The 26,303-nt window shown below is 38.7% G+C and overlaps 1 protein-coding gene across 2 annotated transcripts; it reads left to right on the top strand.

Annotated features, from left to right (window-relative positions):
• Positions 1-2,478: 2,478 nt before the first annotated feature.
• On the top strand, positions 2,479-26,260 carry MEIOB (meiosis specific with OB-fold). 2 transcript variants are annotated; one of them, XM_061599192.1, is made up of 13 exons: positions 2,479-2,547; positions 7,453-7,510; positions 8,902-9,033; positions 11,551-11,623; positions 15,408-15,603; positions 17,160-17,260; positions 19,286-19,338; positions 19,431-19,526; positions 21,156-21,257; positions 21,845-21,998; positions 23,151-23,340; positions 23,895-23,981; positions 25,505-26,260. In XM_061599192.1, exons 1-13 carry the CDS (start codon positions 2,479-2,481, stop codon positions 25,649-25,651), a joined length of 1,458 nt encoding a protein of 485 aa, XP_061455176.1. In that variant the 3' UTR covers positions 25,652-26,260. The 2 variants fall into 2 exon arrangements, with proteins under 2 accessions (XP_061455176.1, XP_061455177.1); XM_061599193.1 differs by lacking the exon at positions 23,895-23,981.
• Positions 26,261-26,303: the final 43 nt, after the last annotated feature.

The following is a 26,303-nucleotide window of genomic DNA, read 5'->3' as shown; positions in this document are numbered from 1 at the left end:
ACACATATTGTATTTTAACATATTTCATGAAGCTCCCTCCCTCCCCTGGCAACAGGCCTGCTGGTCATGATGCTTTTCTGAAGGCTAAGGAACCTCTCTTAACAGAAAAAAATGGCTTTTGCCATTGAATAAGAGCATGCCTAGTGGAAAAACGGAGCCCCCAACAAAATCTGCCCTAGAGCTCTTCTTGATTTTGGCGTTGCAGTTTGGCATATCTTGGCACAGGCATCTTTGTACATACAACACCTTCCAAATCTTATTATCTCCAGCATGGGATGCAGAAAAGTGCTCTACCTCATTAAGTGATTCCATACCATTTAATATATTTCAATTCAGATGTATCCACCAGTAACACTTCTACATATTTAAAAAACTTAGTCTTTTAAATGCCTCTTTGAAGTAATCTGATTCAGTCTTTTTTTTTAAGAAAAACACTAATCCATTTTCAATGGGCAATGAATTATTTAACACTGCATTTAAGGGAAGAATATACTATTGATAGTTCCCTGGGAGGCATAATTTGCGCTGCATCTTGTCACTTAAGACAGCTGGAAGTTTCTTTGTTTCTTTCCAAGTTAGAAGTTTAAAATATGGAAACAGAACATCTTAACTTTCAAATAATTTATTAGGAAAAATAGCTTTAAGGTTAAAAGGAAGACTTTCAGAATATGTTCACTGGGTAGGAATAAAACCCCAAGTATATACTTTTCCCATGCATTATTTTTAAAAACAAATGTTACAAAGTAACCAAAGTTCTGTTTGTTACGTATTATCTCCAAACAGCATTCATTTATTTCCACATAGACGATATCTAAGATATGCCAAGGGTGGCCTGATGGATGAATTTAAACACACACGCACACACACGCAAAGGACTCTGATATCTGTCAGTGAATATGAGTACAGTCCAAGGAAAACAGCTTTAAGGAACTGACATTACAAAAGGCTTTTAGGCACACTGTCAGTGTGTTGATTGTGACTCTTTTTTGATGCCAGTACATGTGAGGCTTGGGGTTTTTGAACATCCCACAGAAAAATCATTTTGACGTTTACAATCTGGGCTCTAAAGTGAATATTTTACAATATACCAGAAAGTCTCTAAGGAACCACAACACTTTTTGGCTTTGTGGTGCTGCAGACGTATGGCAGACTCTTTCAGAAATCAACTTTCATTAACTCCTAAAACTCTTTTTCCTGTTTTATTTGTTTCTGCTGTTCATTTAAAAAGTTATTGCTGCTGCCATCAGCAGTTCCTTAATCCTTTTCATCTTGTTAGAAAATAGCAAATGCCAGTAGAATAAACATAATGAAATAAGCTGGTTGGGTGGTGCCAGTGACGGGGGGGGGGGGAGAGTGGACAAATGCCTCTCCCCAAAATTCCTTGCCTAGTGTCTGCTCACTGTCTGAATTAGCAATATAGCATGTCAATTGTCAATAGAATGTGCAATGCTTCAGAATGTCTAGGTCTGTAATAAATCCAAAGAGCTGCTGTAGGCTAATCCATAAACTTGGGCTAGAATGCAGTTTGGGAGAGGGGGGTGCTTCTGAATTTTTCTCTTCTTTGAGAAAGACAAATTCTTCAGGCACATGGAACCAATTGCAAAGTTCTTTGGATCCTAAGCACAGCTTCTTGCTGTGGTAATTGTAACTTTTCTGGTTATAGAATTTGATTTTTTTTTTAAAAAAAAGCACAGAGCTGCTTCTTTTTTTAATATAACATTTTTGTCCCATACTGTCTTCTAGGAACTCAGAGCTGTGTGTATTGACTGTTTTTATCCCATTTTATCTTTACATTAAGAAGAAGGCTAGGCTGGCAAAGCGATTGTGAATAACTCATTTAGCTTCATGATTTAACTAGGAATTTGTTTGACCCCAAGATTTTCTAATCTCAAGGCCAACAGTCCATCCACAAAACTGTCTGGTTTTTACACAAACTTGAACAATGGGGGAAAGATGAGAGCTGATAGATAGATAAATGATTTGGGGCTAAATCTGATGCAACACATTTCCCTCAAGAAAGAATATCCAATGAGGATCATAAATAAAAAAAAATCAAATAGTCATGTGAAATCCATGTAGCTTATTAATGATCTGTCCTGTATTTACTACTGTTGCACATCTTCAAATGTGTTCAGAAACTGCCACACATGTCATGTTGATCATGAGCCAATTTCAAGATGTGTAAAAGTACCACTATAATCTGAAAATGTTATATTTTTAAGTAATATTTAAGAATGTAATTTTAATAATCATCTATACAAAAAAAAGAAAATAAGTGTTATTTCACTAGAATTGAAACACTTTTATAATGTATGTTTGGCCATTAAAGCAAAGAGGTCCCCTGGAAAGCAGATGCTGTATATCAAATTATGTTTGTTACAGAACATAATTTCTCTGTGGAATGCTCTAAGTGATTTGTTTTGATCTTGCTCTTTTAAAAAGCTCTAACACATTTTTCTCCAATTTCAGATAAAAAGAATGGCATGCTCGGTTTCAGCACAAACGTTTGTGGCCATTTCAGATGTGCACCCAAATCTTGCTCATCCTGTAGGTCTTGGTGACATAAGTCCTTTTTGTTCACCAGTGAAACTATATATAACTATATTATATTACTGCAAAATTATATAATTGGTTTGTCTTTATATACTCACTGCATTGCCATAATTATTAGGTACAAAGTATGTTAGCTTCCCTTTGTGTACCCTCAGAAAGTGAAAACTGATATTTCTGTTGACCACAGAGTGTGGATACCACAACCATGGATGTTGACTGGACAGTTCATTGACTGAACTAGTATCAGAGACTTCTTTGTATTTTCTTTAAATAGATGTTGAGTTGATAAGTTCTACAGAGTCTGTATTATACTATCACAATACATTGGGAATATATTATTTTAGACTATGGACATCAGAATGAAAGCTGTGAGCTTTACTTACATGGGTAGCCCCATTCATGTAGAGCTTCCCTTTATCATTTTAAAAATTATAATTAAGACAAAAAGTTCCATTTCTGGCTCTTGTTTCTTAACTACAAAATGCCTATCAGGTGGTGTGGAGAGTATTCCAGAGAAGAAACCTTTGATTTGTAAGGATGTTTTATTTATTTATTTTTTACTTATTATTTGATTTATATCCTGCCCTTCCTCCCAGCAGAAGCCCAGGGTGACAAACAAAAGCACTAAAAACACATCAAAACATCATAAAACAGACCTTAAAATACATTAAAACAAAACAACTTTAAGAACATATTTTTAAAAAAGCTTTAAAAAACATCTTTTAAAAAGGGTTAAAAAACATATTGTTTAATAATAATAAAAATATTAAATGTTGGTGCGTGTGCATATGCAATATATGTCTGTGTGCTCTATACATAGACACACATTGCACCTCTCAATCTGATCCTCTCAGAGTAGCTCCTGGAGATGTTTCATACCTATGACATCCACATTATGACTTCCCAGAACTCTTTATGATCATTGCCAGTTGAACCAGCTCCTATTCTGAATTCCATAAAAATAAAGTTAGAAAGTAATGAAGTGGCAGAGTATCAGAATTGCCCATTACATCCATTGACCAGCAGCCTGAATCTATACTGCAACAGTTAAAGCAGGTGAAGCTATGTTGCGCTGTCCCGTTTGCCATTAATAAGCTCTAATATCGCTTGGTCTGTGTGTGTGTATGTGTGTGTGTTCGCACACTGATGGCTGTTGCAGTGCAAGGGCTGCCAACAGCTTTGCCTCCCACTCCAGACCACTCCCTCCTTCAAAGCCCTTTGGTGTGGCACAAGTGAATCATGCAGGAGTTACTCGTGAGCACTGGTACATTTGTACCATGAGTTTCTGCCCAATTTCACATAATAGGATCATGTCACAGGACTAGATAAAGGAGATAAGACAGGGACAGGGAGCCTGCAGCCCTCCAGGTGTTGTTGGACTCCAGTTCCCATCAGTCCCAGCCAGCATGGCTAATGATCAGGGATGATGGGAGCTGTAGTCCAACCGTATCTGTAGGGCCACGGATTCCTTATCCCTGGGATGAGATGTCACCTGCACCTGGTAATGGTGCTGAGACTGTGGCACTGGATCCCTTTCTACATTGCCACTGTGTAGCAGAAGTTAAGCTTCAGATGTTGACGCACAAAAGGCAAAAACCCTGATTTGGAAAACTTAAAAATCTATTCCTGACAAAATATGGATGGCAACTATTACACAATTAAAATGTGGAGTTGCAAGCTTTATGCAAGTATGTGTCTAATATAGCTTTATTGTATTTCTACTTTTCCCTTGTTTGTTTTAGATGTAGTACAATAGAAGTATTATTTACAGATAGAACTAGGATAGCTGTACTTGTGTGAGTTGTGCACCCTGGTCCTATGTGTATTTATTAAGAAGTAACTCAGCCTGCAGTCCTAAACACACTTACCTGGGAGGACTAAGCCTCACTGAACTCAGTGGAGCTGTTGAAATTTTTCAGGATTGTACTATTAGTGTCATTGCATTCAGTGGAGTTTATTTACTCTCAAGGAAATGTGTATAGGATGGTTAAGTATTTTTATGGACCCACACAATTATGAACTTTAGGCCTGAAACTCACATATGGCATATTGAATCAGTACTGAGTCTGACAGGGACAAGGGAAAAAGATTTGCGTCTCCCAGGACTTTAACTGTTCACCCCAACACAAACAGCGCACATACTACCATATTGTGAACTCTTTGTTGATTTAACATTAAATAAGTAGCAATTTCCCTCTATCAAAAGTTTAAGAATATGTTACAAGGCCATAGATTTCCTCAAGAGATGTTTCTTTGGCACAGAATTGAAAGCACATGAAAGTTTCCAAAGTTTCTCTTGTGGGACAAAAGTATGTGGCCGGAGGGTTTTATTTAGTTTACAGAGTACTACGAGAAAAGATTTAGTATTAGAAAATGGACTAAGCCAGAACTTAGTTGATTGTAGTTTTACTTGGTAAACAAATATTGCATTCAATCTGGAAAAGAAATATGGTTTGTTTAATGCCAGGCATTAAGTCATTCATCATGAAGGAGGCTAACAACAGATAGCACGTGTGTGTGTGTGTGTGTTTAAAGTAAACTAGCTCCAATAAAATAAATTCTACAGCATTTTTACAAGGAATATGATATATAACTGAACAACTATATCACTGTTTTAAGTTATGTTTTGTGAATACCAAAGCCCTAAATGAAGTAAGCTGTAGATGGATAGGAAAAAAACAAGAGTTTGGAAAATGTCAGCACAAAACACTTGCAAACAGACACAGACTTTTCTCTTTTCCCTGTTTGATTAGTTGAATGGTATGGCTAAAATCCCAAATGTACACATTTGGGAATAAATCCCTCAAAATTATTGATATTTGCGACAGGTTTAGGAATAGATCTCATGCTTTTCATTTGGAATTACATAATTTCACTTTGTTAAAAGAGTCAAAATTAAATAATTTTGTAAACATATGTTTTAAGAATATTTTGAAATAAAAACTGTTGTAAGCAGAGTCTTAACGGCATTTTGGATTCCAGGAACTAGCTCTCTATTATGAGCAGAGTTATACACAGGATATTCTGCCATCTAATTAAATTACTGTGAGTTAGGAAATGAAACATTTTGAATGTGAATTGATAGAAAGCACTTTACGAAAGAAAGTTTTTGGAGATTTGAGGAAATTGTATTTCATCATACACATCCTGAGTGCATTCATCCAGATAAATGTTGGAATAGTTTTCTTGCCCCATCTAGTGACTGAAAGACACATAGAAATCTAAAAACCTATTTTTCCACAAGTGTATTGTTCATTCTATGGGGAGTCCGGAAATATAATGGAAGGGAGCCCTTTTGGAACTCTCCACAGATAACATGGAGGGCTAACCCTGCCATTAGTCAGAGTAAGGCAGCTGCCTCAGGCATCTGTTGAAACGACAGCAAACTGATATTTTAAAATTTATTAAAATTGTACTTTTACTCCCAGGGAGAAGCACTTGTGGGATTTTTCTCTCTCAGGTATGAAAATAACTTGGTCAACCCTGGATACTATGCACCTTGTTTTGGGGCATTTCCTCTTTTGCCTCAGGCAGCAAGTGTCTCAGACCGGCCATGATGACATGGTGGTTACATCTGCAGACATTGATAGATGTGTGTTGCTCTGCTGTTGGACATCAAAATAGGACATACATTAAAATACTGCCACCTGGCACGCAGAAATGAAAGCGGGTGGGTGGTTCCTCTCTGTTTGGGATCCTCACCTTTCTTATATAAATAACTGATGCTTGTCAACACAGGATTACATACTTTTATTCTGAATATTTTGAAAACAAGAAAGGGAGATGAAACATTGCAAATTCATGGTTCATCTGGAGGAGTAATGGGGAAAGTACCTCCCCCCTCCACAAACACACATTTTAAATCTCATGACATGCCATGGCAAGCCTTCTCCATATTTGGGCACATTTATTTTCCATCAAATTTTCATCACATTTATCTCCATGGGGTTTCAGTTTCATTTAATAAGTAGACAATTTTGAATCTGGAAATTTTGGAGATATGGCCTCCTAAATCTGTGGGTTTTTTTAATGAGTTCATTGAACATCAGAGTGGTATTGTTTCAATACTACTGATACAAATCTGCAAAAAGATGTTTCATTATTGTTGCTTTTAAACCTAGGCATTTCCCCTAAAACATCTAAAATAAATGTTTTATTTTAAGGGCTTAATATGCATCAAACACGAATGCATTTAATGCTTCCTCAGATGACTAAATATACAGTAGTTTTGGGGAAAGAGAAAATTCATGTGGAGAAGTGATGAAAAGGGGGGCTTTATGTGACCCCTCTCTCCTGCATGTCTCAGAATTGTCCTCTCTGGAAGTAGATTTAGCTTAGAAAAAGTGACCATTGGAGATTCAACATGTGTTTGTGTGTAACATATAGCTGCCCCCCTGAAATAGTCCATCCTTGAGAGTTCATGGAGACATAGTCAAAAATGGGAGTTCCTTTCATAATGAAGAGAAATTGAAATAGAAAAACAGCCACCCACCCTTATTTGCCACTAGGAAAGCCTGGGAAATAACATGGTCTCCATTTAGATGACTTGGGATCTTGTTCCCTAAGTGGATTGATGCTGACATGCCCTCCTCAGCCCACTCCCTGATTGTGCATGACCTTATTTATTTTCAGTACCAGTGGCAAAAAAAAGTATGCATTTTCAGGTAAATTTTTTCCTTATAAAAATAGATAGATGTGGGGTTTATTATTTCCCACTTGTCATCTTTTTATAGAGAACTACTTATGTTGTTAATTTATTAATGCTTCTGTAGAATAAGTGCATTAAAATAGCAACAGTCAAATATGCTTTTTATTACTGAAGGAATTGAGTCTGTTTAATAAAATCCATCCTGTACATCTGTATTTGATGTATATATTCTGTAATCTTTTTTTTCACAGAGTATAATTGGTGTGGTGATTGGGAAAACAGATGCCAAAGGCTTTCCAGACAGAAAAAGTAAAGTTCTTTTTAAGCCACTAAATCTCTGTTTCTCAGGCTTTATCTTTATGTCAATGGTTTCTCTAACCAAAAACTATGTATATAAACTGATAGATATATTTTCTGCTCAAACTGTGTTGAAATTTCAGTGTACATTAACACACCTCTAAGACAGGTAACAAAATGTTAAAGGGGACAAGCATCCACTCAACTTTTGGTGTACAAAGCCTTATACAAAACTTGGGACCAGACAACCTGAAAGATCGTCTTACCCCTTATATACTGAGTTGATTACTATGCTCTGCAGGTGAGGGCCTCCTGGAGATATCATCTCATCAGGAGGTCCGTTCTGCACAACACAGGGAGCGGACCTTGAGTGTCATGGCACCGACCCTTTGGAATTCCCTCCCCTGAAATATTAGACAGGCACCATCTCTGTTATCTTTTCTGTACCTACTGAAGAACTTCCTCTTTCATCAAGCCTTTAAGTAGAGACCTCAATCCCAGCCTGCGTCTGTGTCGGAATTCCTTTTTAAGATGTTTTACAGCTTTTTTAAAAAAGATGTTTTTAAAGATGTTTTGTTTTAATATATTTTAAAGTCTGTTTTTATTATGTTTTAGAGTGTTTTTAGTGCTTTTGTTTGCAGTCCTGGGCTCCTACTGGGAGGAAGGGCAGGATATAAATTTAATAAATAAATAAATAATAAACTATCTTTATCCCTTGCTGAAGTCTGCCTTAACTTTTTAAAGGGTATGTGCATCTGCTAGTATTACCTAACATGGCGGAATAGAATCTCCTACCACTATTTTGTAGGCATCTGATGGCAGCAGAATACTTCATTCCATGTAAAGTTTGTTGACAGTGGAGCACTTGCTGTTGGCCTCTCTGCCTAAATTGTAATTGATCCAGCCATAGTGCCTTTTTTAATCCAATTCCTGAGAATATAAAGATTTTTTTTTAAAAAATCCTGGTGACCTCTAGTGGTATGAAGGAGATTGTTCTACTTTGTTTTATACCTTTGTTTTCCATTAGGTAGTCCATTGGCGATATGCAGCCTGTCAAGCTTTTACAGCCAGTCATATTCCTCTCTGACTATCATTTCTCAAGCCTGTTCCTTTGCTGCTACTTCTGCTGTTGGCATTCAGGCCTTCCATGTTTGCTTATCATATGCCATATGCACATCGTGAGGGAACATAGCAGTTGAAACTAGGGCTCTGACAACCCTCACAAACCAACAGGTGTGTGAGACAGATTACAGTTGTGAGGTCAATATGATTGAGGTAGACTGTTCTGTGGCATAATTTAACACTGAGCAGGAAATAACAATAAGCACATATAATACTATCATATGTCAGAAACTGAATTCAAACTTTTAATTGGGTTCTAAAATTTCTCTCTTTCACTGTAGACATTGGATCAGAAAGGTACACTTTTGGTTTCACCATTCGTGATTCGCCATCTTACTTCATAAATGTACATTCTTGGGGAAGAGAAGACTATATTAAATCACTTTCAGAAAGCTTTAGAGTCGGTGACTGTGGTGAGCTGGAGTTTATTCTGAACATATTTCAATTTCAGTATGTTTTACTCCTCTTTAAATCAATATGATGTGTTTGTGGTTCTAGTGTGTTTTCCTTCAAAGAGTTGTGGACTATTTAATTGGAACCAAATTTTTCAGCTAGACTGAGTGAGAGGCAAAGAAAAAAACTTTTTTTTAAAAAAAACCCCACTATATTCAGATGTAGTAAAGCTGTCATCAAAAGACATGGACTCAAAAAATATTCTCTCAAATTCCCTCTTAGATCCTTAGTTTTCACTGTGTTGCATTTCTCTAAAACTGGTCCATAAATGTAATAATAATAATGATCCAGCCATAGTTAAGCACTTAAGGCTGAAATGGTGTGCACAGTTACCCAGGAGTAAGGTTGACTGCAACTTGTGGGAGTTACATTGAGTAAACAATACATAGGATTGCTCTTCATGTCACCTTCATTTCAATAGCATGTGCTATTGAGCATGTGCTTAACTCTTTCCCCATTAAGATGAATGGGCCTTAAAAGTGCTTCACTTTGGACTTTGCCCAACGCATATAAATAAAAACTATTTACTGTACAATCCATAAGAAGAAAATACCTTGCCTGTAGATTCACAAACTCATTCTATCATAGTTTTTGCCTAGTGTTTAAGTCCCAGTACTGCTATGTGCAAAACAGGCCACAAACAAGTGCATCCTTATTCATTTCCCACATACTGTTTTGAGTAAAAGAAAACGTGCTGCTGGAATTTTAGACCCGGCCTGGAGTGAATGGCCTTAAGGAGCCCTCCTGTAGTGGGCCATGTGCATTACTTCAGCTGGGAAGTACACAATTACCATCCTTCTGCCCCCGGCCACCACACCATTCCATAGTTTACAACTAGTTCTACATTCCTGGTATGCTAGACGGGAATAAAAAAAGAAAATGAAGGGGGGAAACAGTTGCCTATTCTGATATTAAAAAAGACTGTTAGCATGTGCAATTGTGCATTTTTAAAACTTGCTTAAATCATAGCACCAACTTGACTACAAGGGGGGAAAGGAGGGGTTGCTTCTGCTTGATGCTAAAAACATTTACTTGGGAATAAGTGCAATTTTATTCTAGAAAAGGTTTGTGTATTTTTAAAGTTAAAAACAATGAAATGAGCATGTCTAAGACCTTCTCATGGTCTATATTGTGATCAATCTACCAATGAAAGTGATGCTTCCGAAAAGGGCATGGCAGAGTAGAACTTTGCAAAAAAAAAAAACCATCATCATCATCAGACAAGGCAGGAGTGGTGTTGTTATCTGAATGAGGTAGCTAAAGAACTTTTTTTTAGGTCAAGCATATTTTCAACGCCCTGTTTGCACTGGCGACAGTGCAGGACTCTTTCCAGATAGGCTTCCAGCCCAGCTGCACTTCCTGGAATGACCATGTGACGTTGCATGCTGTCTACAAAGAGCCCCATGCTCCTTGAGTGGGCACAGGGTTATAAAAATGTATTTGACCTGGGGGTGGGGGTGAGGAAGACCCCTCGGCCACCTCATTCATTGCAAAAAGAAAGTACAATCACCACCTGCAGCCTGCGTGACCACATTTTTAAAAGTTCTCCTACTCCCTGAGAAAGATGCAAGAGTGCCTTTTATTGTTGGGGGCACAGATTTTTCAGATTTATTTTTATTTTTAAAAAAATCTTTGGCACTGAAGTCCAGCCCTAGCTGCTCCACTGAGTAAAAGCCACAGGAAACTTCCCTCAGGCTTACCCTAATAAAATCAGGACTGGAGGATCTTTTCCAGCCAGAGGGCCACATTCCCTTCTGAACCAGCTTCTGGGTGCACATGCCAGTGGTGGGCAGGGCCAAACAGAGAGGCTTGGAGGACTGCATCTGGCCCCCAGACCTACACAGCATCATCTGGAAAGACACTCTGGTCATGATGCTGCATGGTGGGGTGTCCAGGCTCACATGTGCACATGCTTTATCCCCCAGCAGGACTCTCTTCTCCTTGCAGCAGCTGGATTACTGCAGTCAGGAGGCTTCCAACAAGGCCACAAGTACTTTGCAGGGGGAAGAAACAGAAAAGGGGAACAAAGAAGGAGGGAAAGGGAGAGAGAATGGAATGGGTTGTGTGGATGGATGGATGGATGGATGGATGGATGGATGGATGGATGGATGGATGGATGGATGGATGGATGGATGGATGGATGGATGGATGGATGGATGGATGGATGGATGGATGGATGGATGGATGGATGGATGGATGGATGGATGGATGGATGGATGGATGGATGGATGGATGGATGGCTTTGCCTCTGTGTGTGAGAGAAAGAGTGTGGGGTGGTGATGAACTTAAATTAAGATAAAATGTCAACTTTTGAGTCCTTCAGCTGATATGTAGCTGCTGTTGCACTCCATCAGAACTACATAACATGCTTGAACAAGAGGTATTAGGACTGGGCTCCAAGTGTTGTGTTATATGCGCTTATAAGCTGTCATTTAAATCCATGCTTATGAGGCTTTCTATTGTCTTCTCTTTTATAGTCATAATTGAAAATCCCTTAGTACAGACAAAGGAGGCTGAAAAGGAAGAAAAATTCAACCCTACCACTCCTAGGTAACAATAAAGTAAGATTCCTATATTCTAAATACAGGACTAAAATCACAACTGGTAAATTCAGATGATTGATACAGAAGATACAGGCGTTACTCTTGAAAGAAATTTATAGCTGTGGTAAGAGATTTGTGCTCTCCACTAATGATGCAGTGATCTGACAGCAATGCAATTTTGCAACATCAAACAATTATTTAGATCCCTTGTTTATTGAGCAACATAATTAAGATCCCCATTAGTCCATGTAAGTTTTGTTTTTGTTTTTTGCATGGAGGTAATGCTATGCCCCAGAGGCACATCTCTTGCAAGTTAGTGATTCTGAAACTATTGCACTATTAGGACTGTTACCTGTTATACAATATATCTAAACTCCTAGCCTGGTACCCTTTGTTATTTATTTTCTGTGAATAAAATTACACTCCAGGGTAGAAATGGATCTCAAACTCAATTGAGATTGCATGCCACTAAGTATATGTTTTTTGGGTAGAAAACTACCCTACCTTGTTCCCTATACATCTAACAATATGAGGTGACCCTAAAAGATGTCAAGTACTTAGAGTATCCTCATGACCACCTACCACAATGGGTTGTGGGGATTGTCATTTGTTTGTTTCTGCTGCATTTGTATCAGGAATTCAGAGTAGAAAGTCCTTCAAGGAGCTCAGAATGGTTTACATTGTTCTCTTCCCACCCTTTTATCCTTACACCAGCCTTATGAGATAAGTTAAAAAGGTAAAGGTGGTAAAGGTGTCCCCGCACTGATAGTGCGAGTCGTTTCCGACTCTTAGGGTGACGTCTTGTGACGTTTACAAGGCAGACCGTATATATGGGGTGGGATTGCCAGTTCCGTCCCCGGCCTTTCTTTACCCCCCAGCATATGCCGGGTACTCATTTTACCGACCACGGATGGATGGAAGGCTGAGTGGACCTTGACCCCTTTCACCGGAGATTCAACTTCCTCCTTCCATTGGAATCGAACTCCGGCCATGAGCAGAGCTTCAGCTGTGTTACCGCCGCTTACCACTCTGCGCCACGGAGGAGATAGGTTACACTGAGCTAAAGAAGACCAGCAAAGCAATCACAATACCAAAATACAATTTAAATAACATCACAGAAGCATATAAAGATCAAATAAGGAACAAGTTTGAGGTTTTAAACTTGGTGGACAGAGAACCAGAAGAACTATGGAATGAAGTCAGAGACGTTATCAGAGAAGAATGCAAAAAGACAATACCTCTAGCTAAAAAGAGAGAAAGTCCCCAATGGATGACTGAAGAAACTCTTCAAATGGTTAAAGAGAGAAGGAAAGCAAAAGCAAAAGGCGATAGAAACACAGTCAGAACCCTAAATGCAACAATGCAGTGACTAGTACGTAGGGACAAAAAGAACTATTACAATAGTTACTGTATAGAAATAGAAGAGGACAACAAAAAGGGTAGAACAAGAGCCCTGTTCCAAAAGATTAGAGAAATGAAAGGGAAATTTAAACCAAGAGTAGGGATGTTGAATAATCCACAGGAGAACACACTGACTGACCGAGATGAAATAAAAGGAAGATGGAAGCAATACACTGAAGAACTCTATAAAAGAGATGCCAGGATGGCAGATTCATTCATGGAGGAACCATACGATGAAGAACCAGAAATTTTAGAATGCAAGGTGAAAGCTGCTCTTAAAATACTTGGAAGAAACAAATCACCAGGAATAGATGGCATACCAATAGAGTTGCTACAAGCTACTGAGTCTGAATCAGTCCAAATTATGAGTAAAATCTGTCAAGAAATATGGAAAACTAAACAATGGCCCACAGACTGGAAGCGTTCCATATACATCCCAATTCCAAAGAAAGGCAATCCCAGGGAATGCAGTAATTATCAAACTATTGCCTTAATATCCCATGCAAGTAAAGTAATGCTCAAGATTCTACAACAAAGGCTCTTGCCATTTATGGAGTGAGAAATGCCAGACGTCCAAGCTGGATTTAGAAAGGGAAGAGGTACCAGAGATCATATCGCAAACATATTTTGGGTAATGGAACGGACCAAGGAATTTCAGAAGAAAATCACCCTGTGCTTTATAGATTACAGCAAAGCCTTTGACTGTGTAGATCATGAAAAACTATGGAATGCTTTAAAAGAAATGGGGGGTGCCACAGCATCTGATTGTCCTGATGCGCAACCTATTCTCTGGACAAGAGGCTACTGTAAGGACAGAATATGGAGAAACCAATTGGTTCCCAATCGGAAAGGGTGTAAGACACGGGTGTATTTTATCACCCTGTTTATTTAATCTGTACGCAGAACATATCATATGGAAAGCAGGATTGGACCAAGATGAAGGAGGTGTGAAAATTGGAGGGAGAAATATCAATAATTTAAGATATGCAGACGATACCATACTACTAGCAGAAACCAATAATGATTTGAAACGAATGCTGATGAAAGTTAAAGAAGAAAGCACAAAAGCAGGACTACAGCTGAACGTCAAAAAGACTAAAGTAATGACAACAGAAGATTTATACAACTTTACAGTTGACAATGAGGACATTGAACTTGTCAAGGATTATCAATACCTTGACACAATCATTCACCAAAATGGAGACAATAGTCAAGAAATCAGAAGAAGGTTAGGACTGGGGAGGGCAGCTGTGAGAGAACTAGAAAAGGTCCTCAAATGTAAAGATGTATCACTGAACACTAAAGTCAGGATCAGTCAGACCATGGTATTTCCGATCTCTATGTATGGATGTGAAAGTTGGACAGTGAAAAAAGCTGATAAGAGAAAAATCAACTCGTTTGAAATGTGGTGTTGGAGAAGAGCTTTGCGTATACCATGGACTGCAAAAAAGACAAATAATTGGATGTTAGAACATATTAAACCAGAACTATCACTAGGAGCTAAAATGATGAAACTGAGGTTATCATACTTTGGACACATAATGAGAAGACATGATTCACTAGAAAAGATAATAATGCTTGGAAAAACAGAAGGAAGTGGGAAAAGAGGAAGGCCAAACAAGAGGTGGATTGATTCCATAAAGGAAGCCACAGACCTGAACTTAACAAGATCTGAACAGGGTGGTTCATGACAGATGCTCTTGGAGGTCATGGATTCATAGGGTCACCATAAGTCGTAGTCGACTTGGGGGCACATAACAACAACAAGACTGAGCGATAGTGAGTGGCCTGAGGTCCCCCAGTGACCCAGTAACATGGTTGAGTTGGGGCTCTATCCAGCACATCACACTGATTCTCCAGTTGCTGAACTGCAGCTTATCTTCAATTCTTCTTTTGAGTAATCTCAGGTATTAACTGCCTTTAGAGACCCTTAAGTATGTTCAGTTAATCACTGCAATAGATGCCTGAATTGCAGCTTCAAAAATATTTTCTGATTGCAAAACTTGAATATACAGAACCATCTGCTTCCAGAACATTCGTTCAGGAGTTTTAAATAGGCCATTCATTCCCACACCCACATCCCGCCCGTGGAACAGGAAGTCAGTTCAGAGTTGCTGGTGTCAACTCTGCTAGCCATTGGCTTGACTGGTGTTTGCACATTCAGACTTATCAGCCTTATATTCCTCCAGAGATACAACCATGTCCTACAAAGGAGCCACTAGTCTCATTTTTGGATTTGATAAACCACAAATACCTGTATCAATGGGCTTTTCACCACATAAGTATAATGTCAATATAACAGTAACCCATAGTAATTCAGAGTTCATAATGTAAGAAAAGGCCTGTAGTAACGATGGATAAAGTATTGTATGTGTGTCTGTGCATGTCAGCTGCTACAAACTACTGCTCAGCGAGAATCATTCCGTGGTCAAAATCTGTTCCCGCTATGAAGTTGACACCAAACTGCTGTCCCTCTTGAATCTACCTGTGAAGGACCCTCAAGACTTTTACTCACTGGGGGACATTGTGGCCAATGGACAGAGCCTGGAGGGAAGAATCATTAATGTTCTTGCAGCTGTCAAGTCAGTAAGTCAGAAAAACTGTAACAAATTGAAGAGAGAGCTTCTGCCTTAGTCTGATCATTGAATTAATTTCTGTATAGATAAGGATTTATTGGGTCATGTCTGAATGGAGTTGTCTCCTTTTGTCTTGGTCAGCAGTCACTCGACTTGATTTAGTGCTAAGGAAAGCTAACAAGCAACATGTCATTAATGAAAGATTTCCTAAACAGCATTCCACAAAGCTTTCATGTATTGAGGCTGGCACCCTGACACAGCACAACACTATGAGGAGGTTTATTTAAAGTCTTTTGACGTTCACACACAGATTAATTTTTAACTATAAGCTTAAGCATTAATGCTAAATTGGTTTATTGATTTAACACTCATTTCTTGCTGACCCTCATCTTTGTGCCTGTAAGAACATAACAAGCGCTTGGGTGCTGGAGCAGGCCAAAAGCCCATGTAGTCCAGCATTCCGTTCTCACAATGGCCAACCAGATGCTTATGGGATGCCCACAAGCAGGTCCTGAACGCAACAGCAGTGCTCTCCCCACTACTCTCAGCAACTACTATTCAGAGGTATACTGTCTCCAACAGTGGAGATAGAACATAGCCATCATGGCATAAGAATATAAGAAACGTTATACCCTCTTTCTTACACACCCTATTTACCATGGACACAATTCACTCTTCACAGGCCCCATTGAAATTAATGGGAGCTATATAAGACCATGTTAAATGCCATGGTGATTGCTATGTGCAAATGTCATGAGAACCTATCTCACTGTGCTGCCACTTGACATCGCATATCACTCGCACATAACCATGCTTATGCAAGTTTCTAGCATCTTCAGTTAAGAAATAACTGGGACCACAGGTGATGAGAAAAATCTCTCTCTGCCCAAGACCCTGAAAAGCCATTGCTAGTCAGAGGAGGTAATAACTGGACTATATGGACCAAAGAGATTTCTAGACTTGGGGTAAGGCAGCTTCATGTGTTCATATATTAATATGTTTACCTGTTTGTGGGTGAGAACTGTGTGTCTCCATACCTGTATTTGCCCAAGTAATGCAAATGCAGCAGAGTGGGGAGAGGCATTTGGAGCGAGGAATTGGTGGGAGAAAAGGGTGCTTTACTCTTCCCACACCTGTTGATTATCTCCCGCAAATATCCCTATCCTCGGCTACTTTCCAAGAGTTCATTTGGGCTTCTGATTTTGGAGCCCAAATTGGAAGGGGTGACTGATAAAGAATGGAGGAATATTTGTAGGGAAGAATCAGGAGGAAAAGTTCCCCCATCTGTCCATTGATTCTCCCTATAAAGGCAGTACTGGTACTAAGGAGGAAGAAGCTGACAGACAATGCCACCCTTTGGACTGGTTGTAAATACAAAGACAGGCAGGCGGGGCAGACGGAGGTTGGCGGGGCAGTGCCCCATTCACCCTAATGGATGAGCCTCCACTTGTGTGGACAGTAGACATATGAATATGGGAATACATTGTTGCTGTTTTACCAGGTAGGTGTGAATTCAGGATGGAGCTGGCAAGTCATTTTGTTGTTGCTGCTGTTCACTCTACAAAGGTCAGTGAACCAAAATACTTCACCACTTCGGACAGACGGAAGGGTCACAGATGTGAAGTAAGGCTGTATGATGAAACCGAGTCTTCCTTTGCAATGACATGGTAAGCTGTATTCTAAATTACAATCCAGCTATACCCATTAATACAAAAATGGGAGGCTACACTGAACATAAGCACATATTGCTATCATTAATTGAAGCCTCTTATTAATTGTGTGGCCTCTGTGATGATACAGCAGCATTCATTTAATGGCAGCCATATCCATTAACCTCTATTACATACAAGGCTGTCCAATAGAATGGTCTTGAATATATTACCCATTTCTATGAGTTATTGACAAAATCTCCCCTAAGGAGAGGCAAAGGAGTGAGACAAAGCTGCAAATCAATTACAAAAGGTCATGTGGAGATGAGGAAATAAAAGAAGCCATTTAGTAAGACAGTTGATGATCTTACTTGTTCAAAGCAACATATTGCCTCGTACCAGCCATAGACTGCCTGAATGCCTGTAAGAACCTTTATAGGTAAACAATGCTTCAATAACATTATATGAGCATATGCTGCAAATATTAAGAACATAAGAGGACCCCTGTCTGAGATTTCTTTTTCAAGAGAGAATTAACTAAACAACTCCCATTATTCTTATAGCAAAACCAGATTACTTAGAATGAGGGAAGAGAATCTGGATAGCAAATGATATTAGTTTGCTTGAAGCTTTTTGACCACAAACTTTAGAGTTACAAGATGACAGACACTGTAGGGGAAATCATGGGAAGTATCCCCATGAATCCTTACTTGAAGCATTGCTTAGATTCCTGCACTGAGCAGCGGATTGGACTCAATGGGCTTATAGACCACTTCCAACTCTACTATTCTATGATTTGATTCGATTCTATGAGGAAGCTTCCTTAACTAACTACATAACAAAGGAAAGGATTTTGAAGAGGTTCCTGCCAGGTAACAGATGCCCAATTCTCACAGGTGAATGATGTGACCACCTGCACGCACAACTGAGTGAACAGATACTTTAAAATGAAGCTTTTGGCCTTCCAATGTGGAGACTTTTAATCATATTATTTAAAGTTACTGCCTAGATTCTTTGCAGCCAGTCGAGGGTTTGTATAATTAGTGTGCCAAAGTCTCAACAATTATTGGTGTTAACTAGACAAATCAGTCAACTAATCAAGACAGTTGTGCATCATCCCCAAATCGGAAAAGAGAACGAGCTACTAATCTGTAAATCCTTCTTCCGTCTGAGCTAAGTGAAGTTTCCATGTTCTGAAGCAACAAGGCACAACCCAGTAGCGGTGATGTGCACACACACACACACCCCAATATCCAGATGAAGCCCCATGAGTATAGAAGGTGCGGCCATTTATCGGCCATGAAACAGTCTGTGCACAGATCTCTTCATAGAGGAGAATGGGACCCTTCTGCATGTAAGGATTGGATTTGAATTTTGAAACAAGCTTTAATCCAATTGCCAACATTCAAAACAGATAATATAGGTTAACATTTCAGAAGAAGGGAAATGTGAGTTAAGGATGCAAATTGGTGAGGTGTGGAGCAACTGCTTCTATGCATGTGATGCACCACCCTGCTGCTTGCAAAACTGATGCATAAGTCCTCAAACATACTTGTGTTGATGAGCTCAGTCTCCCTTGGTCACTCAGGTCGATAGTCATGATGCTTTTTGTATAGTTTTGAGCTGTGCTCTTATACCCAAACTGTCTGGGTCCAGTTTATGCCTGATAACCATGGGATACCCTGCTCCATGGGCCAACCCCTTATAAAGAGGGCCTCCTTTACACTTGCTCTCAGATTGCCCTGCCTAGATGGCTTGTTGTGACTGCCTGCTTTTAGGAGGTAGGGTGAGACATATCTGTTTATCAAAGCTTTTGTTTCCCCCTAAAAGTCAAACATTTGCTACCTTTGCTTAATTTGTCTTTCTTTTGTGGCTTTATTGTATTGACATTTTTACTTGTTAAGATGTTGTATCTTTTTAATATATGGAAACTGCCCTGGTTTTACAAGCGTATCTGTATTTTATATCTATAAAAATATAAAACATTATCCTTTAAAACAACTAAGAAATGTTTGTATTGACTGAATGCTGCTGTTTCTCTAGCTGGGACAATGAATCTATCCAGCTTGTACAGAGCTGGATCCCTCGAGAAACAGGTATCATCTTTCAGTTTCCTTACCAAATATTTTTGCAGAGGTTATCACTAATGTAAAGCTTTGCCTACAATAACAAATATTCTCCTTCCCAGTAATATTTGCATCAGATATAAGAATAAACTTTGACAAATTTAGAAACTGCATGGTTGCAACTGTAATCTCAAAATCCATCATCACTACTAATCCTGGTAAGAGACCGTTCTAAAACCTTGTTTAAATTGTTATTAAATGCCTTAAAATATTCTAAAATATTTGGGACTTTAAACCTGGTTCTACTTGTTTTAAACCAACAGAATAATTCCCCACCCACTTACAACATTTACTTCCTTTATGTTTAGGGGAGGGGTCATAGTTTAGTGGCAGGCATGCTTTCAGTACCACCTATTTGCTGACGATACCCAGCTCTACACGCATCAGAACTTTCTTCTTCCTTCCATCTCAAAAGGCTGAACTTCTCATCTTTCCTCCCTAACCCTCACCTCCATGTTCAGTCTCCTTATCTATTGACAATGTCACAATCCATCCTGTTGAGTAGGCACAAAGCCTAGGCTTTAGTTTTGATTTTTGCTTTATTCCCCATGTTTAGTTCATACTAAGGGCACAATCCAATTTGATTTTGTGCTGGGCTGGGGGGAGGTGGATGAGACAGACCCCTGGCTAAGTTGGCAGGTGCCTGGCACCACTGTGTTCCGCCAGCAGAAGCCCCCCATCCTGGATGAGCCGTGGCACCACCAGGACCCTGCTGATGCCACCAGGGGTCCCCCAGGGACAGCCAGCCGGTGGATGGAGAGCTGGCAGAAGTTGGCAGTAGCCACGAAAATGGGGCATGGCGAGGGAGGAGCCGTGGAGGGACTTACTCAGAGCGCTCCCCTGGGTCCAATCCCCAGGAGAATTCCTCCAAGAATTGAATGTTCCTGTTTACCCTGTGTACACTTACCTTCTTCTCCCAGTTGTCTCCCCATGCTGAATTATAGATTGTTAAGTATTCTGAATAGTGACCTGTCCTCTTAAACTCTGTAAAGTGCCATATGCATTGATGGTCCTATATGTATTTATTTATTTATTTATTTATTTAATTTATATACCGCCCTAAGCCAAAAAGGCTCTCTGGGCGGTGTACATAGAGGATAATGTATACATAAAGAAGTCAGAATCATAGAATAGTGCAGTTGGAAGGGGTCTGTAGGGCCATTGAGTCCAATCCCCTGCTCAATGTAGGAATCCAAACTAAAGCATACCCAACAGGTGGCTGTCCAGCTGCCTCTTTGCACACATAGATTTCAGTCCCAGACTTCCTTATTTAAAAGGATCCCAGATAGGAAAATGGGAAATATCTGTGTCCATGACCTTGGAGGGTCACTTCCAGAAACAGCAGACAATTCTGGGATAGATGGTATCCCAGGGTATGATCTGAAGGCACATGAGGCTTCCATCTTGCTTAAGGCAAGCAGGTCTGGGCTTAACCTGTATAGGAACCACATGAATACCCCCTAGGATTCCATGACAGAAGGGAGGTGGGATGTACATGAAAGAAAATAAATAAATGGACCAATGTACTGCTTCACCATAAGGCAGTTCTATAGATTTAATATTTTCCAGTGCAATCCTATGTATGTCGACTCAGAAGTAAATCCTGTTGGCTTCAGTGGACCAAACTCCTGGGTAAGTCGGTAAAGGATTGCAGCTATGTCTCTTCTGTAGCAGACATCAACCACAATACACAGAGTTTATCCTTTAGCTAAAAAATATTCTGTAAAATATTCTGGCATTGTACATGCTTACCTTTATTAATACTGCTTTAAAAATATTTTTTCTAGATACACCAGAAGCAAATACTCTGCTCAGCTTTATAAGAGAAAGTGCAGAAATGTTAGATTTGGATGATGAAATGGGAGATCAATTCAGAGATTCTGTAAATGGTGAGTGTTTTTCTAAGTAGTCCTCTAATGTGATAGACAGACTGCTATATGTTGCATGAGACCTCGATTCTGGATTTATCCTTTTAAATGAAAACACAACCCTCAGAAGTGAATGCAACTTTGCTTATTTAACTATATTGATTTTTTTTCAGGACAGCATGTTAATATTCAAATCTGTTGCCATCCACTTCAGAGGCAAATGTGTATTAAATGTTCTCATGCACAGTACATTTGATACTGCATACCAATCTGAGAAATATTAACTGAGAAGTATATATAAACACGGATGTATTCAACTATTATGGCCCAGTGAAAACAGAGTTGGACTTTAATCTGGGAAGCCATAAGAAATCATGAAAGATTAACAGCTCTAGTTATAATACAAATGAAAAACTGAGTCTTTTCTGTCCAGTGGCATAAAATTATGTCACCCTTTTTATGATTTAAGTGTCTTTCTTCTGTGTTGAACTAATTTTTATTGAAGTATAAAGTTCATTGAATTGAATGGAAGTTTTTCTCTGTCTTTAGACTTTGGATCAAGTCTCTTTTTACAGACAATTCTAATTTTTTTTCCCTGTTACCTTTAGTACAGACAATTGTTGATGTTTATACAGTGGAGCAATTGAAGATAAAAGCTTTGCAGAATGAAGGAAAATCAGAACCTTTCTATGGCGTTATTTTTGCCTTCATTTCTACATTGAATATTGATAATGAAACATCTAAAATAATACGAAACAGGTGGTAAGCACCTCATTAAGTGTCCTAGACATTTATTCTCTTCCTCCCCATTCCCAATCAGCTTCAAAATGTCACTCTGTCTATTTATCAAACTATTTTCTTCTCCTAATTCAGCATCAAAGCTTTTTCTGTACTACTCTAACCTCATCTAACTTGCATGTCAAAAGAGTCTCTGCTCTTCAGTCATCCTTACCATCTTGCTTTGTGCCATAACATGCATATTATTATTATCATTAATATACTGCTTAATACCAAAATAGGCTTCTAAGCAGTTTACAAAGTATAAAAACAGCTACACAAACATTAAGATGTAAACATCCGTTATTCAAATGTACCCAATAAAACAATCGCATTCAAGCATTAAAATATAACCATCTGTAATTGACATACCCAATTAAACAATCTTATTATATTATACTTTATTGGTTATTTTAATTATAGATTTTTTTTAAACATCCTTAAAATATGAAATAAAATAATCCCATTAAACTAATATGTCAGTTTTATTATCTATTTATTTAACAAAATGTATCTATCGCTTGAATGTAAAGACTTCTAAGCTGTTTACAAAAAACATTAAAATTATCAATGAAACATTTAAAAATAATTAAGACATATTTAAAACGAAACAACTACTAACTAAAAAGATTAAAACAGATCAACATCTATGTGTCTGGAAAGGCTTGGCTAAACAGAAAAGGTTATATAAGTTGGGGGTGGAGCCCATTGCTAGTAGTTTGTGGCAACAGGGCAGAAGGTTGCATGAAGAATCCTACAACAGTATGAGCTGCAGAAAACCTTTGTTTTGGGTGGTATAAAAAGAAAAAACTTGTTGAAACAAAACCAATTTGATTCATTTCCATCTAATAGAAAAAATGGGTAAAGTGGTGTACATTTAGCACTAGAAGCATGGAATGTAACGTCTTTGTGAAATGCAATTTGTTCTTAGATAATTGGGCGGATAGCAATTAAATGCACATGGCTGGAAAAATAAGAGCCTGTTAGTTTTTATGCAGGTAAGGAGGAAATTCTGCAAAATCTGATTAGGAAGGATCACTGGCCCCGGAAGTGAGTTTGGCAAGACAGTTAGATGGGCTATGACAACCTTGCACATGCATTAATTCATTTAAATATTCCCTCTCTCTTTTTTTGCAGTAGCAAGTGCCACTATGTGGTCAATGAAAGAACAAACACATGCTCTTTCTGCAGCAGCATGCTTCCCTCCTCAGATGCCATACCAGTCTTTGCCAGCTTTGATTTACTAGTTGATCTGACAGACCACACAGGCACTCTTCAATCTTGCTTCCTCTCAGACACAGTGGCTGAAGAAGCTTTAGGTTACACGGTAAGAACATACTAGAAACTGTTCTCTTCTGATCAGGTTTATGCTTCTAGCTGTGTTTAGGACCCATCTAGACTTTGAGGATTTATGCATGCCGCCCTGGGCTCCTGCCGGGAGGAAGGGCAGGATATAAATCAAATAATAGATAAATAAGCAGTGCTTTGCAACTCTTAGTACCAGTACTACATCTGATGAAAAAAGCTCATGCTGCAATAAAATTGCTGACCTTTTAAGGTGCTCGAGGCTTGGTTAGTTTTGCTGCAAACCTAAGTATGCTTTCAGGAATGAGCACATTTGGAAACCATTGGGACTTATTTCTAAGTAAATATGTTAGCACTGGGCACTTCTTAAGTTATTTATACTGAAATTATCAGTTGGGTATCTATTAATAAATGCAAAACAGCTAAGATAAGCATTAAAGTATTCAGTTGGTCTGAAGAAAGTTTAGGTTTCTAGTCATTGTACTGACTTCTGAAAAAGCACACTTCATGTTGACTCATGCTTCGTTCCATGCTTATGTGCATTTCAGACTAATTAAACTGTGGTCACTCCATTAGGTCCAGGAGTTTCAGGCTCTGACAGAGGCTCAAAAAACAGCCCTAAAATGGCACCTTCTTCTAGAACGAAGCAAAATTTATTTTAAAGTAAGTATAGAAATTATTGATATTGTTGTTGTTGTTATTATTATTATTATTATTTATTACCTGCCCTTCGCCCTAAGGTCCCAGGGCAGGTTGCAATTTAAAATACAATATTAAAAATAGTTTAAAATAAATTGCAGTTTTAAAAGTAAGCTGGATCCCAAAAATATACATCTCAGGTATCAAAGGCCAGGGTCAAGAGGTACTATCCTAAATGCATACCTGAGTGAACACCATTCCCTTGATGGACCCCTCACCTTATTAACATCTTCCTGGGAGTCCATTATCAGTTTCTTCTAGTGAATCAAGAGCTGAGATCTGTAAAAGGAAGGCCTTTTCTGTGGTGGCTTCAGTAATCTTTTAGGGGGGAAATGGTCATCTTGTACAGACTTTCTGGCAACTAACAGAATCTCATATGTAACTGCTGACCCAAGCAATCTACATCAGTGCAGCATATGATATGATATAAATGGAAATGTGAGCGGCTGCTAGGGATGAAAGGATCTATCCATTGTGGTTCTCTCAGTTTCTCATTTTTCCAGGATTAAATTCAGTTCTCCACATTTCTGCAGCAATTTGCAAATTTATTTTTAAAAATCCTAATGAAAATTCTCCAGCACTTTAGTGAGAATTTATCCTACTAAACACATTTTTGTATGCAGCTTTGACTAATGTTCTCATTTTTGCAAGCAATTTATCCTAATATACCACATTTGGTATGTTATTGTCATTAATCTATTCATGCTTATGCACACTTTCTACTAATATATGCATTTTTGTAAATGTTGCTTGGTTGCATCGGAAAATTCAGATGTGCAAATTTCAAAGAATGGCGGTGTTTCGGTTCTGATATTGTTTTGGAAAGTGTGAACTTGATGAATTCAGCTTTAAATGTGAACTGAATCCAATGTCTCCCCCATCTCTGCTTCACCAACTTGCACCATTCACAGAAACAGTTGCTCCAGTTTCTGTGTACCTGACATGGTACGGCTCTCACGAACAGTTGGTTAACTGGAGTTTACAAGCTGCAGAACATCTGCATGAGCCCTGTACCTATTTTTTTCTAGCTAAGTCTTTGCTAACCGTCTAATCTTGAAAAACATTCATTTAGAATAAACATAGATATACATAGATCTGCTATTCTTTTTTTCTTACAAAATGCAACTATTGAGGATGTAGTTTGAAGGGGAGAAGATGGGCATGGGGGAGGCATTTTGTAGTCCTTTAGCAATCTGTTCACCCATGAAAGATTTCCTTTCCACCATGCCTTTTTCCCCCCTACTGGGAAAAAGTAATAGGAACCTGTATATTTTCCCTTGTGAAGATAAAAGCAGCTGGGGGGGGATTTTCAGTGAAAAGCAAGGTAAGGAGGAGGACTAAGAATCCCTGTCCTATCCCTCTTCTCCTTCAAACTGCTACTTCGCAACAGAATGTGCCGTTCTTTCTTTATATAAAGCTTTTTTTCTTGCAAACTATCTTTTTTGGGGCGAAACTTGTTTCACAGACATTATTTCAAACCTCTATAGGTTATTATTTCAACCAGTTCACGAACCGGACTGAGAGTGAGTCTGCTTTCTTGCAAACTAGCAGATCCTGTGGAGGCCACTCAGAACCTGCCTGGAAAGGGAGAAGAGCTACCTTGCCTAGCTTCAAAACAGCTGGAAGGAGTCTAAGTTGTTGTAATATGGGGAAGTAACATCTTCAAGGGGGGGAAATTGTATCATTATTGCAAAGATGCTAAAAAGTGTGCTTTAGCACTCAATGTTTTGGAAGTGTGTTATTGTTTAAGGAAGAATTTACATTCATCCAGCCTTCGCCAACCTGGTGTCCTCTGGAGAGTACCAGGCTGGCACAGGCTGCCTTAGTCTAACTCAGAGAGCTATTTATACTTTCTACATTCCCCCTAAAATGGGGGAAGCAAAGTTTTGTTCCATATATAATACATCTGAGAAAAATATACATATGTAGTTATTTAATTTTGTTCTGCAAAAATAGTTCTTTTAATTTCAAATTATCATAAAAAAGCAGGAATATTAACGTTGAATTCTGTAGTGACAGCTGGCATAGTGTTAACAGCTCACAGCATGAACTGCAAGATGGGAATCCCTGGTTTCAAATGTCAGCTAAGCCATGAATTTGCTGGGTTGGCTGACATAGGCCACTTTCTCTCTCTCAGACCTCCCCCACCCACCCCCAAATCTGCATTAAGGGGATGATGATAATAACAACCAAACTTACAGGTCTGTAGTGAGGATTTCAAACAATGTAGATGAACTACTTTGAACGCTATAAATGCTAAGTATTTTTTGTTTCACAGACAAATGA

This window comes from Rhineura floridana, chromosome 17, assembly GCF_030035675.1.
Source record: "Rhineura floridana isolate rRhiFlo1 chromosome 17, rRhiFlo1.hap2, whole genome shotgun sequence".
Lineage (NCBI taxonomy): Eukaryota > Metazoa > Chordata > Lepidosauria > Squamata > Rhineuridae > Rhineura > Rhineura floridana.
The sequence above is the reverse complement of the archived record's forward strand: the minus strand, read 5'-3'. Positions and strand labels throughout refer to the sequence as shown.

Coding starts and splice junctions, on each gene's coding strand:
- MEIOB (XM_061599192.1), top strand. CDS start 2,479: ATGGCATGCTCGGTTTCAGCACAAACGTTTGTGGCCATTTCAGATGTG. Junction 9,034..11,550: donor CTTTAGAGTCGGTGACTGTG/GTGAGCTGGAGT, acceptor TCTCTTTTATAG/TCATAATTGAAAATCCCTTA. Junction 19,527..21,155: donor CATCATCACTACTAATCCTG/GTAAGAGACCGT, acceptor TATTTTTTCTAG/ATACACCAGAAGCAAATACT.